Below are 16,041 nucleotides of genomic sequence, written 5' to 3'. Positions count from 1 at the left end.
CACAAATTAAGATATTTTTGCTGAAATCTGAGAGCTTTCTGACCCTGCATAGACAGCAAAGTAACTGAAATGTTCCCAGACCCAGAAACTTATAAAAGGTCTGAACAAAGGTCTTGCGGGTTTGAAACGACATGAAGGTGAGTAATTAATTACATCATTTTCATTTTTGGGTCAACTGACCCTTTAATGCAGTCAATATGTTTCATGCCTTTGAGCATATATCTCAGTGTTTTGTGTTTCTTTGCTGTTTTGAACGCATCCTGCGTACTGCATTTTCTCCAGTCCCCAACCGGCTCCCTGGGAAACTCTCATGCAGAAGTAATCATGTTTTTGTGCCGAAGGCTAAACGCCTCAGAAATGCGGGGGCTCCTGTGATCGACGACTGTCAATGGGAGCGTTAAAGGAGAGACTGACGTGAGACAGGAAAGGATGGTGGAGAATGGAAACAAAGGACCAGTATTACATGTACGTGTGGTTGGAATGAATGTAAGCTATAGCAGGCATGAAAAATTCAGACTGTGAAGGGATGATGGGAACAGATAAAGAAAATGTGCTCTTTGAGCCTGGATCAATCGTGAAGTTGTGGGATTAAGGCTGATCTGCCTTCTAAATGTTATCTGGAGCTCAGGCACGGACTTGAACCCATCTTTAAGAGAGAATAATGCCTCTGTCTCTTCCAGCGCAGACAGAGTGAAGACAGAGCCAGAAGTCTTACCAAGCAGACATGGAGGCTCTGCTGAAACCAAGAACTGTTTGTACAAAATACTTGATTCATCCAACAGTATGTTTCTGGAAAACTGTCAGCTGTGCCCAAGGCCAGTCCATCTTTTTCATTCAGTACTGTGTTGATAAGGGATCAGAATGTTCCATCTTACGGTTTGACTCCTTTCCTGCTTAGCAATTGTAATTCATCCTATTAATTAAGCATCATAATGAATTAAAACATTTCCATAGGATTCCCTACAGGTTGTGTTCTCCAACACATAATAGCACTGCCATCTGTCCGTCTATCTGTCTCTCTGTCTGGCTGTCTGGCATGACTCTGCTCTTGGCCTTCAGAGTTCACAGGTTTAATAAGGGAAATAATATTTTTTGTTTGTTTATTTTTTGTTTTTGCCTTTTACAGTTCACACACTAGTGCTTAACAAGGACAAACATCCTTGCAGTGTAAAGGAGGGATACGGGGATATGAAACAGAAGACATGCGCACTATGCTGTTTTTGTCCTTGCTGACGCTCTTGTCTTTGCAGGCTATTATCATTTGGACTCATCCACAAGACTGCCTTTTGTCAAATAAATGCACATAGTCCTATTACAAACATCTGTTCTTAATTAGTATTTTTGTCTTGTTTTCTAATAACAATGTGTAAACCTATTTACATAAACCATAGTTTGCATATGATATTAAGACTTGATATATCAACATTGAATTAAGTTTATTCTTAACTCCTTTGATAAATTATGTTTCAAGGATGTTTAGGTATTTTTAATGGGAAAACAAAATGAAAATACCCATTCAGGAAATTATTTTTCCAGTGTAGTTGTGCATCTCTGTTTTTGATTTCATTAAATGTGTGTTTTTTTAATTTTATTTTATAAACCTTAACAGCTGTCAGCTGTCTCTGGCTCTAAATACAGCTCACCTTAAGTTAGAGTGGAGAAGTGAGTGCAGAAATTTCTCCCTGTGAGCACATACTTCATAGAAAATCAATTTCATAGGTTAGGACACCATTACCGCCGGGTCCCAAAAGGTTTTTTAAAAACATAATAGCACAAGTGAATTCACTCACTGGGGAGGAAAAAGATGCTTAGACACGCCATAGTCTGTATTTTTATTATGAACGGTTTTTAGTGGTGTTAACTATAAACACAGACTTATATGCTTCTAGTTTGGTTGCCATCTGCATTTTTAGCCTCAATATGACTCTTTATGCAAGACATGATGTCTCTGCCTAATTATAGATAGGAGTCCTTCCAAAAACACAACATAAACATCTGTTTCTCTAATTGTCTCTCTGCCTCTTTCTCCCTCTTTTTTCTCCTTCCATCATTCTTACAGTACTTAGTTTTGTTTATTGTAACTTCCTCTGTGTTTTCTAGGCTATGCAGACAGGAGCTGATGTTTATCCCACGGATCTACTGGACAGCACATACCCGTGACGACATCATCTCCCACAAATCCGGGGAGATTCTTCTTTCTATGTGGATTAAAGTCTACAGTAAGGAAACTAGAGCTTAAACAGCTGGGATTTTTCCCATGTTCCTGACATCATCTGTAGGAAATGAGACCTGGGTGTCTGTCTTTTCTCTCTACATGGACGAAAAGCCAAGGAAAGTGTACTAAAAGCTGACAGACAGGATTAATTTTACTTACAAAACTGCCCCTTTATCTTTAAACCCAAAGAAGAGCTTGATGGTGTCATATGATATGGACTAATTGTACTCAGTGAGAGAGCCCAGCGGCAGCACTTTTGCTCCAGATGAAACTGATGTTTTTCTGCATAATTTTTAGTCACTCTGGAGGCGTTAGCTCTCCTGCACTGTGTGTCGTAGCATGTGGCTTGGGCTCAACATCCACAGCATCTTAATTACACAGCCAAACCGATTTAGACCACGGAGGAAGCATCTCTACATCTGGAGATACGCTGCCATTTTTTAGAGGGATGCACAGAGACATCAGATCTGCTTTCCTCACGTTTTTTGTTCTCTTTACCTATGCGATTTCCTAAAAGAAGCGCAAGAGATCCCACTCTCTTTCACACGTGCACCTAGTAAGTTTTTGAGTGTAACGTCTGTAACCTTTCTAGTGCTTCTCTTTCTCTCCTCCACTGACGTCCCATTCACACATCCCGCCATAATGAAGCCTTTAATTAAATTAAGCCTGCTTCAGTGACTATCCAGGGCCGCTGGTCCCTGCAGACGCAGTGACCTTTGGAGAGGGCCAGACTGCTGCTCTGTGGCCAAACACCTTCACACACACACACACACACACACACTAGGTATTTTTAATGGGAAAACAAAATGAAAATACCCATTCAGGAAATTATTTTTCCAGTGTAGTTGTGCATCTCTGTTTTTGATTTCATTAAATGTGTGTTTTTTTAATTTTATTTTATAAACCTTAACAGCTGTCTGTGCATGTGATCTTGCTGTGTGCTCTGAGGATTCAAGGGCCTCTAACTGTCTGAAATTGAGAAATGTGCCTAAATGAAGACTGCACCTGTCTCGGGGTCTCTCATCATAGTTGCTACCTGACGGAAAAAATAAGAAGAAAAACAGCTTTCCCTGCTTCAGTAGAATACAGCACCCTTAAAAAACACACGTTTCTGTCAAATCGTGCCTTTTTAGGGCTCTGGCTCTAAATACAGCTCACCTTAAGTTAGAGTGGAGAAGTGAGTGCAGAAATTTCTCCCTGTGAGCACATACTTCATAGAAAATCAATTTCATAGGTTAGGACACCATTACCGCCGGGTCCCAAAAGGTTTTTTAAAAACATAATAGCACAAGTGAATTCACTCACTGGGGAGGAAAAAGATGCTTAGACACGCCATAGTCTGTATTTTTATTATGAACGGTTTTTAGTGGTGTTAACTATAAACACAGACTTATATGCTTCTAGTTTGGTTGCCATCTGCATTTTTAGCCTCAATATGACTCTTTATGCAAGACATGATGTCTCTGCCTAATTATAGATAGGAGTCCTTCCAAAAACACAACATAAACATCTGTTTCTCTAATTGTCTCTCTGCCTCTTTCTCCCTCTTTTTTCTCCTTCCATCATTCTTACAGTACTTAGTTTTGTTTATTGTAACTTCCTCTGTGTTTTCTAGGCTATGCAGACAGGAGCTGATGTTTATCCCACGGATCTACTGGACAGCACATACCCGTGACGACATCATCTCCCACAAATCCGGGGAGATTCTTCTTTCTATGTGGATTAAAGTCTACAGTAAGGAAACTAGAGCTTAAACAGCTGGGATTTTTCCCATGTTCCTGACATCATCTGTAGGAAATGAGACCTGGGTGTCTGTCTTTTCTCTCTACATGGACGAAAAGCCAAGGAAAGTGTACTAAAAGCTGACAGACAGGATTAATTTTACTTACAAAACTGCCCCTTTATCTTTAAACCCAAAGAAGAGCTTGATGGTGTCATATGATATGGACTAATTGTACTCAGTGAGAGAGCCCAGCGGCAGCACTTTTGCTCCAGATGAAACTGATGTTTTTCTGCATAATTTTTAGTCACTCTGGAGGCGTTAGCTCTCCTGCACTGTGTGTCGTAGCATGTGGCTTGGGCTCAACATCCACAGCATCTTAATTACACAGCCAAACCGATTTAGACCACGGAGGAAGCATCTCTACATCTGGAGATACGCTGCCATTTTTTAGAGGGATGCACAGAGACATCAGATCTGCTTTCCTCACGTTTTTTGTTCTCTTTACCTATGCGATTTCCTAAAAGAAGCGCAAGAGATCCCACTCTCTTTCACACGTGCACCTAGTAAGTTTTTGAGTGTAACGTCTGTAACCTTTCTAGTGCTTCTCTTTCTCTCCTCCACTGACGTCCCATTCACACATCCCGCCATAATGAAGCCTTTAATTAAATTAAGCCTGCTTCAGTGACTATCCAGGGCCGCTGGTCCCTGCAGACGCAGTGACCTTTGGAGAGGGCCAGACTGCTGCTCTGTGGCCAAACACCTTCACACACACACACACACACACACACACGTACATCTACACTTGAGCCCCTGGCAGTAAATAGTGAATGGTAAATGTCAGCGCTCTGGCCCTTGAATTATACGGTTTATTTGAATAAGTGTAAGAGCGGATCAGATGAGCACCACAAGCTCCACCAACAGCTCGCCTCCGTCCACACATCAGTTTTCGGCAAGCTGGGAATTTTCTCTTTGATTACCGAGATTATATTGTCTTTTATCTTGTGCTTGCTCTATTACTGTCTCTCTTTTTCTGTTCCTTGCAGTGGCAACCATGAGGGTCGCACCGACACATTTGGAAGGACAACAGAGCGGCATTCCACGTGGATAAATTAGTTTATTTCGTGTCAGGGTTACACATTCTTGCCATATATTTTTACAACTGCACGGCTCATGGAACACGACAGGAAAGACTTAAAAGGGCCTGATGCACCTTTTAAGAACAGCAACAAAAATGAATAAATCATCAAGAGGGAGTGAGGGCTAGTTCTTCTCAGACAGCGCTAAAGGAAACGCTCTTCTCCCCCTACCAGCGAGAGAGGTCTTTGGCAGACTGACAGTTGCAGCCTCTAGCCTGGTGGATCGTTGATGCATTTGCCTTGAGTTTTGCGTTCCTCTGCCCTCCCCCTCCGTGCCTGTGTCATGCTCTGTTGCCGGCGTGCCGTCCTGGAGCCATGCCCATCCCAGAGATGGCTTTGAGCCCGGTGAAGTCTCTGTACTGGGAGGTGTTCCCCTCCATGGCCACGCAGCGGGTGTACTGCACGCCTGTGCTCTGGGCCGGACGCCTCTATGTGCTGGGGGGCTGCAGCGAGAATGGCCTCCCTCTGGACTCAGCCGAGGTGCTGGATCTGGAGAACCAGCGCTGGTGTGAGCTGCCCCCTCTCCCCACTGCACGGGCCGGGGCGTCTGCCGTGGTTGTCGGAGACCAGCTGATGGTCATGGGAGGCATGGATGCACAGCAGAGCCCGCTGGCCTCGGTGGAAGTGTATCACCCTGATGAGGGCAAGTGGGAGAGGAAGACGGGACTGGGGCAGCCCTCCATGGGGATCACCACACTGGAGAACGGTAAGAACAGTGTTTCCTTCTTTGTTGAAAAGACTGCACTGGTCAATTTTTTTATTATTATTGTTACACTGCAAAAAAGTTTTTCCAAGTAAAACAAAGTCTAAAAACTTGAAACAAAATTGTATAAGATATTAAAAGACGTGTTTTCATAGAATATGCCATTAATTATGCTTATTTTTCTTACCCTGTTGTCAAATTAGGCATGAACCTCACTAAATATTGTTTGTTTATGCCTAATTTGACAATGGGGTAAGAAAAATGAACTTAATTAATTGCATTTTCTCTGAAAATAAGTCTTAGTATTTTTTGCTAGTTTGCTTCTGGGGTTAATGAGAAGTAAGAGTGTCCATGAAAAAAGAAAAGTGCTCATTAGTTTCTACACCATACCTTGATTGCACGTGATCATACACATACTAATTCCGTATATTTTTTCCATATATATTTTTCAAGAAAAACACATTTTAACAATTATCAGGAATTTTTCATTAAAAAGTGTCATTACTTTTTGGGGGAGGCGCACCACAATCTGAACTAACCTGCCTCAAAAGTCAAAATATCTATTATTTTAATATTTTTAAAATAATATCTAATTGATCTTGGCACGCAGTCAGTCAGCATCACTCTCTGTGATGTCATTTCCTGTTGAGTTATTTCTGAATGCTAGTTACACCACTTGCTTATTTGACAGACAAATGTTTTTCAAATATTAATACTGAAGCAAAAAAAAATAATAAAGACTAATACAAAATACTTTTCAAAAATGTCATTCTTTTAATAAGGTTTTTTTTCTTTCTAGTGGTATCAGGCAGTTGTATCACCCTGAAATGTTTTACTTTATGCTCAGCAACTTTAATATGGAAATTAAAAACATGCTAATCATACAAAAATATATTCTTTGTATGCTTGAATGGCATTTTTATTTATTTTTGGAATAAATGAATAAAAAGTGAAAAGTATTAGCATATCATATTGTTCGCCAAGTAAATTGAACGCATTTTTAAGGATGTTTAGATGTTTTACAGAAAAACAAGACAATAATACTTCTTACCTAAATTGTCTTGATGAATTTCTGCTGCTCTCAGGCTAAACGGTCATTGTTTGGTTCTCAAACATCAGGAAGCAGCAGTGTGTAGAAAAACATTAGACTAATTGGTGAAAACAAAGATTGGTTCCTCTCTCGTCTTTCTGCTGCCTCCCTTCAGAACACGATTAGCCGTATAATCTTGACTGCTTTTATCTTTTCTACAGTCACTGTGGTTCTAATGAATGTCTCTTGTAGCCGGCGCCTCTAGAGTGCTCCGGATATACCAGCTCCAAATCAAGGCATCAGTCATGCCATATTGTGACACAAAGCATTACACTGCAGAGAAAAGTCTCTCCCTCCTATTTAGCTTGTGTAGGTGTGTGTTCAGGTGACAATTTGTCCAGTTTGAGACCCCGAGGAAGAGTGTTTATTCACAGGGATTCACTTCTGCTAAGCCGCATTTCACCAGCTGAGCTGTATTCAGGCCCGGACTGATCAGTTCTGTGGATCCGTTTTAAAGCTATCAGCAGGCCGGCTAAAACAACACCTGTATTCATGTGCCAGAGAGAGCTCATAAGCATGTGGTTCTTTAATGAATACTTTGGTCATGTCCGCAGAATTATAAATGAACTGTCTGCTCATTTACCTACAGCAGCAGATCGTTTGAAATTAGCATGTGAGCTGTGGTTCTAGGTGTTTGTCATAAAATAATAATATTGAGGATGTGAGGGAGACATCTTAAAGAGCCCATATCATAAATATATTTTTTTCTAGGTCTACTTATAAGGTTAGTCAAGGTTTCTTGCACCAAAACACTATAGGGTTTACTTTTGCACAAGCATGTTCCACCCTTGATATTTGACATTTTAAAAAAATTAAATAATTAAAAAATTTATAATAATAAATAATCAATTATTAATATTATTGTTACTTATTAATAGGCATCACAGAATAATAATAATAATAATAATAATAATAAATTAAATATAATTTATTCACTCTTGTGTTGTTCCAAACCTATAAGACTTTATCTCTTTCATGAAGCGGACCTGAAAGAACATGAGTGCTCTGGGGAAGGAGCTGCAGGATTGTGTAACGTGTGTTTATCCATGTGCATTAGTGTGTTAATAGTTATGCCTCTGTTGTTCAGTCTCCATAAAGTTAGAGTCTCTTGTGTTCCCTTTCAGGGTGCACAAATCATACAAGAATAAAAATACCAGCATGATCCATGCCTTGCCTTATTAAAACAAGCACATGCTAATTGCCATATGCCACCACCATGTGGCCTGATAAATTAAACTTGAAAGATATTATTATACAGCTTTCTGGAATAGTTGTTTCTTGCTGGTCAAATATTTTTGTATAATGAGTGTATGACCTCATACGCTATGCTGTAGTTTCATGTCTGTTTTCTTTCACATTATAAAATGATTTCTGATAATTTTAGTACATTAATTCATTTACTTGGCAAGCAGCCGTGTAATGTCATAATTTAATAATTTGTCATTATTACATCAGGGTGATCAGGACCTTGACACAATTTTTTTTTATCATCCTGAAGGGGTTTATTTTCTGACACAAGCTGCTGTGAGATCCATCTAACTTACCAGATTGTTCCTGACACAACGTTTCTTTCATTTTCTACTGACAGTCTATCGCATCGTATCATCGTATCATCGTAATTCATCATGTCCTTTTGTGTCACAAAAAGCATGAAGGTCCTAAAACAGGCCGTATGAAGCCATAATTTTGTTTCCAGGCCTTAGTATCAAAGACCTCTGTTTTCACCTCTCTCTCTCTCTCTCTTTTTGTCAGTGGTGCTTGTTCTCTTTGATATCCTTCACGTCATCTTAGGGGCAAATTGCTTTGAGGGTCCAATCTGTATTTGTATGGCTTTGAAATCCCATGTTCCTTTGCACCCCTTTGGCTTATCGGACACGTTCTGTATCCGAATATCAATCAGGGTCTGAGCCAAACCATCTGGATTTTGTAAATAAGACATCCCATACTGAATTGATTTCAATCATAAGAAAGAAGAAGGATTTTTTTTAGCTGATACTGTTTGTGATAAAGACAGTAATAGAGACTCAAGCTTGAGAAGTGCAGCTGTGGCTGGTCAAAACCACAGAAGTCCTTATATCTTTGCTGTTAAACATGAATGTTCTGATGTGTGCTGTTATCTGGTGTGAAGTTTGAGTGTGTGCTGAAGTGTGAGGACGTATCAGAATCATGCTGACCTGTTTGTCACTTGGAGTAGATGGCTATTTAGGCAGACAAGGTCTTTTTGATTTCAGACTTATAACTGAGGGAACAGAGTGTCTCTCCAGCGCTCTGAAGGAAACACGAATGTCAGATAGGGTTGCCAACCATAACAATATGTTACTGACTCATCCCATGTTAAATCCAATGCGGGATGCAGTTTGTCTCACGTTTTTGTTTAGCTCCTGAAATATTGCTGAGAACACATTGGTATTTATGTCAATTTTGTGTCTGCATTGTAAATGACAGATTAGAATAGAAAACAAATAAAGTGATGAATGTGAAAAACAAACAGGTTTTCTGCAAGTTGGGTAAGAAAACCATTACATTTGCTGTTGCTATCACACACACACACACACACTGTATATACTCTGTTCAAAATTTAGGGAATTTTCAGCACCATTAATCCAGTCTTCTGTGTCACATGATCCTTCAGAAATCATTCTAATATGCTGATTTGGTGTTTAAGATAATTTTCTTTTTATTATCAATGCTAAAAACATTGAAATAGCTAAAAATGAATAGCTATTATTTAATATCAAAATATTTTGTATAACATTATAAATGTCTTTGCTCTCACTTATGATACATTTAATGTACAGTATCATTACTGAATAAAAGTGTTAATTTCTTTTTAAAAAATCATACTGACCCCAAACTTTTGAAGGGTAATGCATGCATTTTTTGAAGGGTGAAATGTGAAGACAATTAGTCACGTTCAGTCAGTTTTTTGCATTGGCGCACATTTTTCACTGGATTTGTTACTGTGTTGTTAACTAAATTTGATATTGAATTTGATTTTACAAATTGATTTGATTTGGTTTTATGAATGTGAGCATGGTTGAGGACAGATTACTACGCACATAAGTACATAAGTGGTGCATCTCAATAAATTAGAATGTCGTGGAAAAGTTCATTTATTCATAATATATAATATAATTACTAGGTAGCTAAATTGATATGTGATGTGGGACACTTTTGTATGACATGAAAATCAGGAATGCACCGATTTACAAAATAATTGATAATTATTTGATTATAATTGATTAATAAACTTATAATTATTTTAGCTGATATTGAAAAATGCCTGAGATTAAAAATTTAATCAGTTTAAATTCTGATTCTTTCTGATTCTATCATCCATCCCTTCCACATACAAAATACATCTCTCAATGTGTTAATACATCTCAAAAAGCATATACAGTATAGTATATAGATAAAGGTCTTCTTAAGTTGTCCAGAAAAGAAATTGTCAGTTGTTTTCTTCTGCTTAAGTTAGCAACCCTGTGACAGTGGTCTCTGTCTCTCTCTCTGACTGCTGCTATCTGTATCTCCCTCTCTACCATCCCTCTCACTTTCCTACCATAATTTGATCAAGAGAGCATTCTTGTTGCCAGGCAACAGGTGTGTAAATCTCTGTGTGTGTGTGTGTGTGTGTGTATGCATTTGTGTGTGTGTTTGACCCAGAGACATTTTTAGAACGGAACAGGCTGAGTTGCAATGCCAATCCATGATTCACTTGCTGCTCTGCTACTTGCCTCTTACTCTCTTCACAAGAGAGGCAGAGAGAAGTGCTTATTGCCCTTCTGCCCCCTTAATACCTGTAATGCCCTCTGTGTTCATCAAATACACCACAGTAAGAGACTCTTCCAAACTGCTTGCTCCGATAGTCCATCTGACAATCCAAACCATTTTTTCGCTTGTCCTCTAGACACACTGGATCTACGGATATCTCTATATTTCACACTCACTATACTTTGTTTAAATAGAAGCGTCATAAAAGAAGCTTTTAGGTTGTACAGAAGCTCCTGGAGATGATTTATTTGAAAGTATGTCGGTGAATGTCTCTGCTGTAATCCTGGTAGACCCATTTGGTCCATTTTTCCTGAAAGTATGTGATTCAGGCTAAGTGAGCTTTCCCTCGGTAAACGGTATGCAGAAATGCAGTGAGAGTGCTGCTTCTTTAAAAGATAACTGTACAAGTAAGAATTGAGGTCAGCTCTTACAGTTTTCCTCATTATTGAGTGCTAAAAAATCTGTAATAAAAAATATTGTTGTGCTATATGATTGTGTCAATGTTAAACAAACAAGAAACTGCAGAAAATGTGCTTACATGGAGAAGCTGTAGCTTGTCAAGCATCAAACTATTAATAATTTCAACAAATTAAATTACGAATGAATTATGAATAAATAAGATTTATGCCTATACTTTAAACACATAAATGCTGAACTGTTTGCATTTGTATTATGCTTTGAAAATATACTTAAATGAGCATTTGCATTTTTAATAAATTTTGAGATATATATAATTGATGTGTATAATTAGTTAATTATACTTGGTTAACACACTCAGACTATGGATGTATGGATGTGTCAAACATCATGGATTGATGCTGTTTGTGTTAGTGGAAACATCTCAAATGAGCCCTGGTCCACCTCTCCATAAATCTAGAAACTGTTATGTAATAAATTCTTGTTGCACATAAACATCTGTCATTGATTAAAAGCATATGCGCTGGAAGCCAAGTAGACAAGACGCATGAAACGTGTTTTAGGACGGCATCGCTGAAGTGCCTGAGCGTTTGAAGTGCAGGTCTTGAGAAAATGTCACATGGTGTCATGAATAATTATGAGGCCACACCTTCTCATAGGATAAAGCTCTGCAGTCTCATGATTATTCATGAGATACTATAGTGCGTTCTCTGATGTTGATTTCAGATGGAAATGGCTCAAATTCCTAAATGACCCATTTTCTTCTTACAATTAAATATGTCAGATGCAAACATTGTCTGTATAACACATTCATTACCTTTTTGGTGTGCAAAATCTTTTTAACAATAGATTCAATAGATTTTAAAATATGATTCATAATCAGCTGTATTTTTCTAGCATTTTTAAATGAACAATTTTCAATTATAAGACCTAAAATGCCACGCTGGTACTCAAATGGCTGAATTGTTGTTTTGAATTAGTTCATTTGCATAAACCATCCAAGTGAGTCAGTTCACCTAAATGAATAAAAATTTAACACATTTTAGCAGAACATGGTTAATGTTTGCCTCAGCATATTCAGTCGTAAGTAGGGATGTTAATTTTAACCATTTAACCAGTAACCGGTTAACCGACGGTAAGAATTTTGACCGAATAATACATAACGGTTTAAAAAGTAATTTAATTATTTATTTTTTCAGTAATTTATCAAAATATTTAAAACGGTTTGCTGCATGTTTAAAATATGCTACGCATATAAAAAAAATTGTTTTTTAGGGAAAAAAACCATAAGTCGCATTTTAATATTTCATTCAGAAATAGGCCTAATGCCAACGCAAAATGTTTACAAACATTATAATAAACACTGTAAACATAGCTAGGCTATTTTAGTTCCCCTCACTCCATGACAAATCATTTCAATAAACAGTATTTAGAAAAGAACAAGAATTAAAAATATAAGAAGCTATAGCAATATAAATGACAAGCCAAAATGAATTAATTTAGGTTAAAACGAAACTGAAACCAAAGTTGGGTCTCTCATTCACACAAAATCAAATGTTTCCATATTCGCGATGTATTTGAATGGCAAATGATTATTTATTATGTACTTCACTCGCGTTCCAATATCCACGTAAAACAAAATGTTGCACATAACATCACGGCGGTACAGTGATAACACTTAACCTTAACGGCTTAACAGATTTTACTACATATTTTTTTTACTACGTAGTTTTTTTTCCATATGTTTGACTGACTGTATTTTATTATGATAATGAACAGGCTGCATTGTCAAGGCAGCAATGCTTAACTGTGCGTGCATGTGGCGCCGGCGCAATCACTTTAATTTTTTTCCTTCTAACAGTGGAAGAAACTACTCCTTTTAGTCCTAAAGTTAATCATAATTGTAAAAGGTTTGCCTTTATTTGTGTACATTCACAATAAAAACAATTTTTGTGCTTTTGTAAAATAAGCCTAAAGAAGCCTTCCTTTCGCGCAGCACAAAAATGAACCGAAACTCTGCATACTAGGCTACTTGTTTTTCTTTTATTTTCTTAATCTATAATTTAAGTAAAAATATGTTTCTCGTATAGGCCTATTTATTAGTTTTATATATATATATATAACATGTAAAATTAATCCCCAGGAAACAAATGTTAGTATTTTTAATGGGGCATGACACTTATCCTTTCTAACTGAATTCAATTCTAATTTAAAATAATCTTGTCGGTTAACGGTTAACAATCTAACGAGCATCGGTTGTCGGTTAGGAAAAATAACCGAAATGAACATCTCTAGTTGTAAGGTTAAGTTCATTTAGTTGTTTTGCTACATTTACGTTAGTCCAAATTAGTCTCCAAATTTTGTTTAATATATTTAATATATTATAATAATAAATTAAATTTAAATGTATTTATTTTGTCATCAGAACCTTATGAAAAACTCAACAGGCTTGCTTTAAACATTGTTTTATTTTTTTTTAACTGCCTGCATATTTTTCTGTGGCTTTTGAGGAGAAGGAAAAGTTACACTACCTGTCCATGTTGACATCTATCTATTTTGTCCAGCTTATAACAAGTGACAGATGAATTTGGGCCACAAATTGTTTGAATAGCACTATATTTGACTGATGGTTAGTTGCATTTTAGTTCAGAGACAACAGTTGATGTGTCCAAAAAAGTGAAGCCTTTGTGTTTTAGATTCTCTCGATTCTCTTTAGATTCTCATAAACCAGCTGCATTGATTTTGTTCCAAGTTACAGTGCAGATAATGTCGTTTTGGAATGGTATTATGTGAAGTCTAGATGTGCGGTGCATCTGATTTGGTCTTGTTAGCACATGTCTTAAAGCAGCCCATGCTGTGTGTAGGTGTGCAAGCTGCTGATAAAATGTTACTAGACTAGCATGTGTTTGTCATTCGGTTATCGCCACAGCCGTGAAGATGATGTCGTGTATCGTGTGTGCATGTGTTTGTGTGATCTCATTATATAAATTTGTCTGGGGAGTGAGCGGAGATGCAGATCACTATGGTAACACATCCATCTCTGCTTCACGTAGGAACGAGACAGCTGTGCAAACAAACACACTTTAAACTAAAATTTTTGAAAAATTTAAGTTTCACCTACTAATTCTTTTATTATTGGATGCGGTAACTTGCGACACAGATGGTGCTCAAAGAACACAATGTAGCTTTTGCACGTACACGGAAATCCCAACCGCAAACCTTCATTACGTGCACACATACACGCAATCTAAAATAAAAGACGCTGAAAGCATTAGTCCCTTCCTCTCTGCTATTGTGCAAGGGCTGTTTGATGTTGCTTTGCGACCTCTGTGTGCGGCACACGTTTGATCGCTGTGTGGTGTGCCGGGCCACTTTCTTCTGAGGAAGCGTGAAGAATAGGGAAGAATACATACAACTGCTAATTTCCATCATGTCTCTCTGTCCCATCTCTCTTTCTTTCTGACACCTGTGTTGAGGTGCATTTTTGATGCTCTTCTAATTGAGCTGATCTAAATGCATCCTCAATCACTGTAGAGCTCATTAGTCTTTTCTGAAACCAGTCAACCTATGTGTGTGTGTGTGTGTGTGTGTGTGTGTGTGTGCATGTCTGATGTTGATTGTATCTGAGTGTGTGTGTGATTTTATGGAAGTTTTTTTGTCTGTTTCATTCACTGATCTTTGAAGTCACATTGCCCTCAATACCTAAAAATATTATTTTAAAAAGATTTCTTTCTGTATCGTTACAATCACACAAGATTCTCAGACTACAGTACATTCTGTACCAAAGTAGTTCATGTAGTGTTAAACATAAACACATAATAAAATATGTGTATGTACACACACACACACATATATACAGTGGGTATGGAAAGTATTCAGACCCCCTTAAATTTTTCACTCTTTGTTATATTGCAGCCATTTGTTAAAATCATTTAAGTTAATTTTTTTCCTCATTAATGTACACACAGCACCCCATATATGGGAAGATTCCCTGCTTCGCTCGGTGCATCGTCATAAAAAGTTAACGATGCGATGTATCGGTTTAAAAAGTGTGTATCGGCTACAAGTCGGCATTTGTATCGTGATGCATCGTTTCTAACATATTTGCATGGAATCCCTGATATCGGCCCCACTGCAATTGGAGCGCCTAGCCAAGCGCTAAATACCCTCAACATGTTTTTGCAGCATTGAGCAATGTAACCAATCACAGACATATCTGTTAATTTCTTAAACGCAATGGCCAATCAGAAACTTTTCGTCAGAATTCACTCACCGCTGAAAGCGCCGCAGTTTTGCTCGCCTGTGAATCATCTCATGACTAAGTGCAGACGCGATGTAAATAAGAGATTCATTGTGCAGTTTAGAGAGCTTCATTGATTATAATGGAACTTTGTAAGATCGCGATGAACAAAGATGAGTGACGCTTTTTAGTGATGAAGGGAGCGCGCTTTGCACACTTTCTAGGGTATAATCCATTCAGAATTTGTATGAAACTTTATTTTTCGGACACATAGGCTACACCCTGCAAAGTTTCTGGAATGACATCCGCATATTTATGCGGGATTCACTGTCAAAATAGTGATTGGCAATGGACGGGTTAATAATAATAATAATTATTATTATTATTATTATTATTATTAGATCTAATTCACGGACCAAAAGCATGTGCAAACTTTATTGAGATCGGGACATATCAACCCGTAATTTAATTTAATTTAATTTCCAGTAACGGACAGTAGAAAGTTCAGCAATGAATGGTATGCGATTTATGACAGAATATAGTCCCACAACTGATCGTTAATTTTTTCCTCACATGTCTCGCCTTTGGTAACAACGATTCAAAACGGAAACATTTCAAGTGACACGGGAAAAAGACATGGAAAACTTCAGTGAACATCAGAAAAGCAGCGTGCACATTTCTGGTTAAAAATGAAAGGCCATCAACTGACAAACGGGAAGCATCACCATTCAAGTCAGCAGGAAGAG

At 37.8% G+C, this 16,041-nt stretch overlaps 1 protein-coding gene across 1 annotated transcript in view; it reads left to right on the top strand.

The window, feature by feature from the left end:
* Positions 1-3,834: 3,834 nt before the first annotated feature.
* LOC107560868 (kelch domain-containing protein 8B-like) overlaps positions 3,835-16,041 on the top strand; it is a 68,236-nt gene continuing 56,029 nt past the window's right edge. Inside the window, exon 1 of the mRNA XM_016245142.1 lies at positions 3,835-5,780. Coding sequence (XP_016100628.1) covers positions 5,390-5,780 — 391 coding nt within the window. The 5' untranslated portion in view covers positions 3,835-5,389. The remainder of the gene's footprint in view (positions 5,781-16,041) is intronic.

The sequence above is a fragment of the Sinocyclocheilus grahami genome, unplaced genomic scaffold (genome assembly GCF_001515645.1).
Source record: "Sinocyclocheilus grahami isolate Dianchi unplaced genomic scaffold, SAMN03320097.WGS_v1.1 scaffold747.1, whole genome shotgun sequence".
NCBI classification, from domain to species: Eukaryota; Metazoa; Chordata; class Actinopteri; order Cypriniformes; family Cyprinidae; genus Sinocyclocheilus; species Sinocyclocheilus grahami.
The sequence above is the reverse complement of the archived record's forward strand: the minus strand, read 5'-3'. Positions and strand labels throughout refer to the sequence as shown.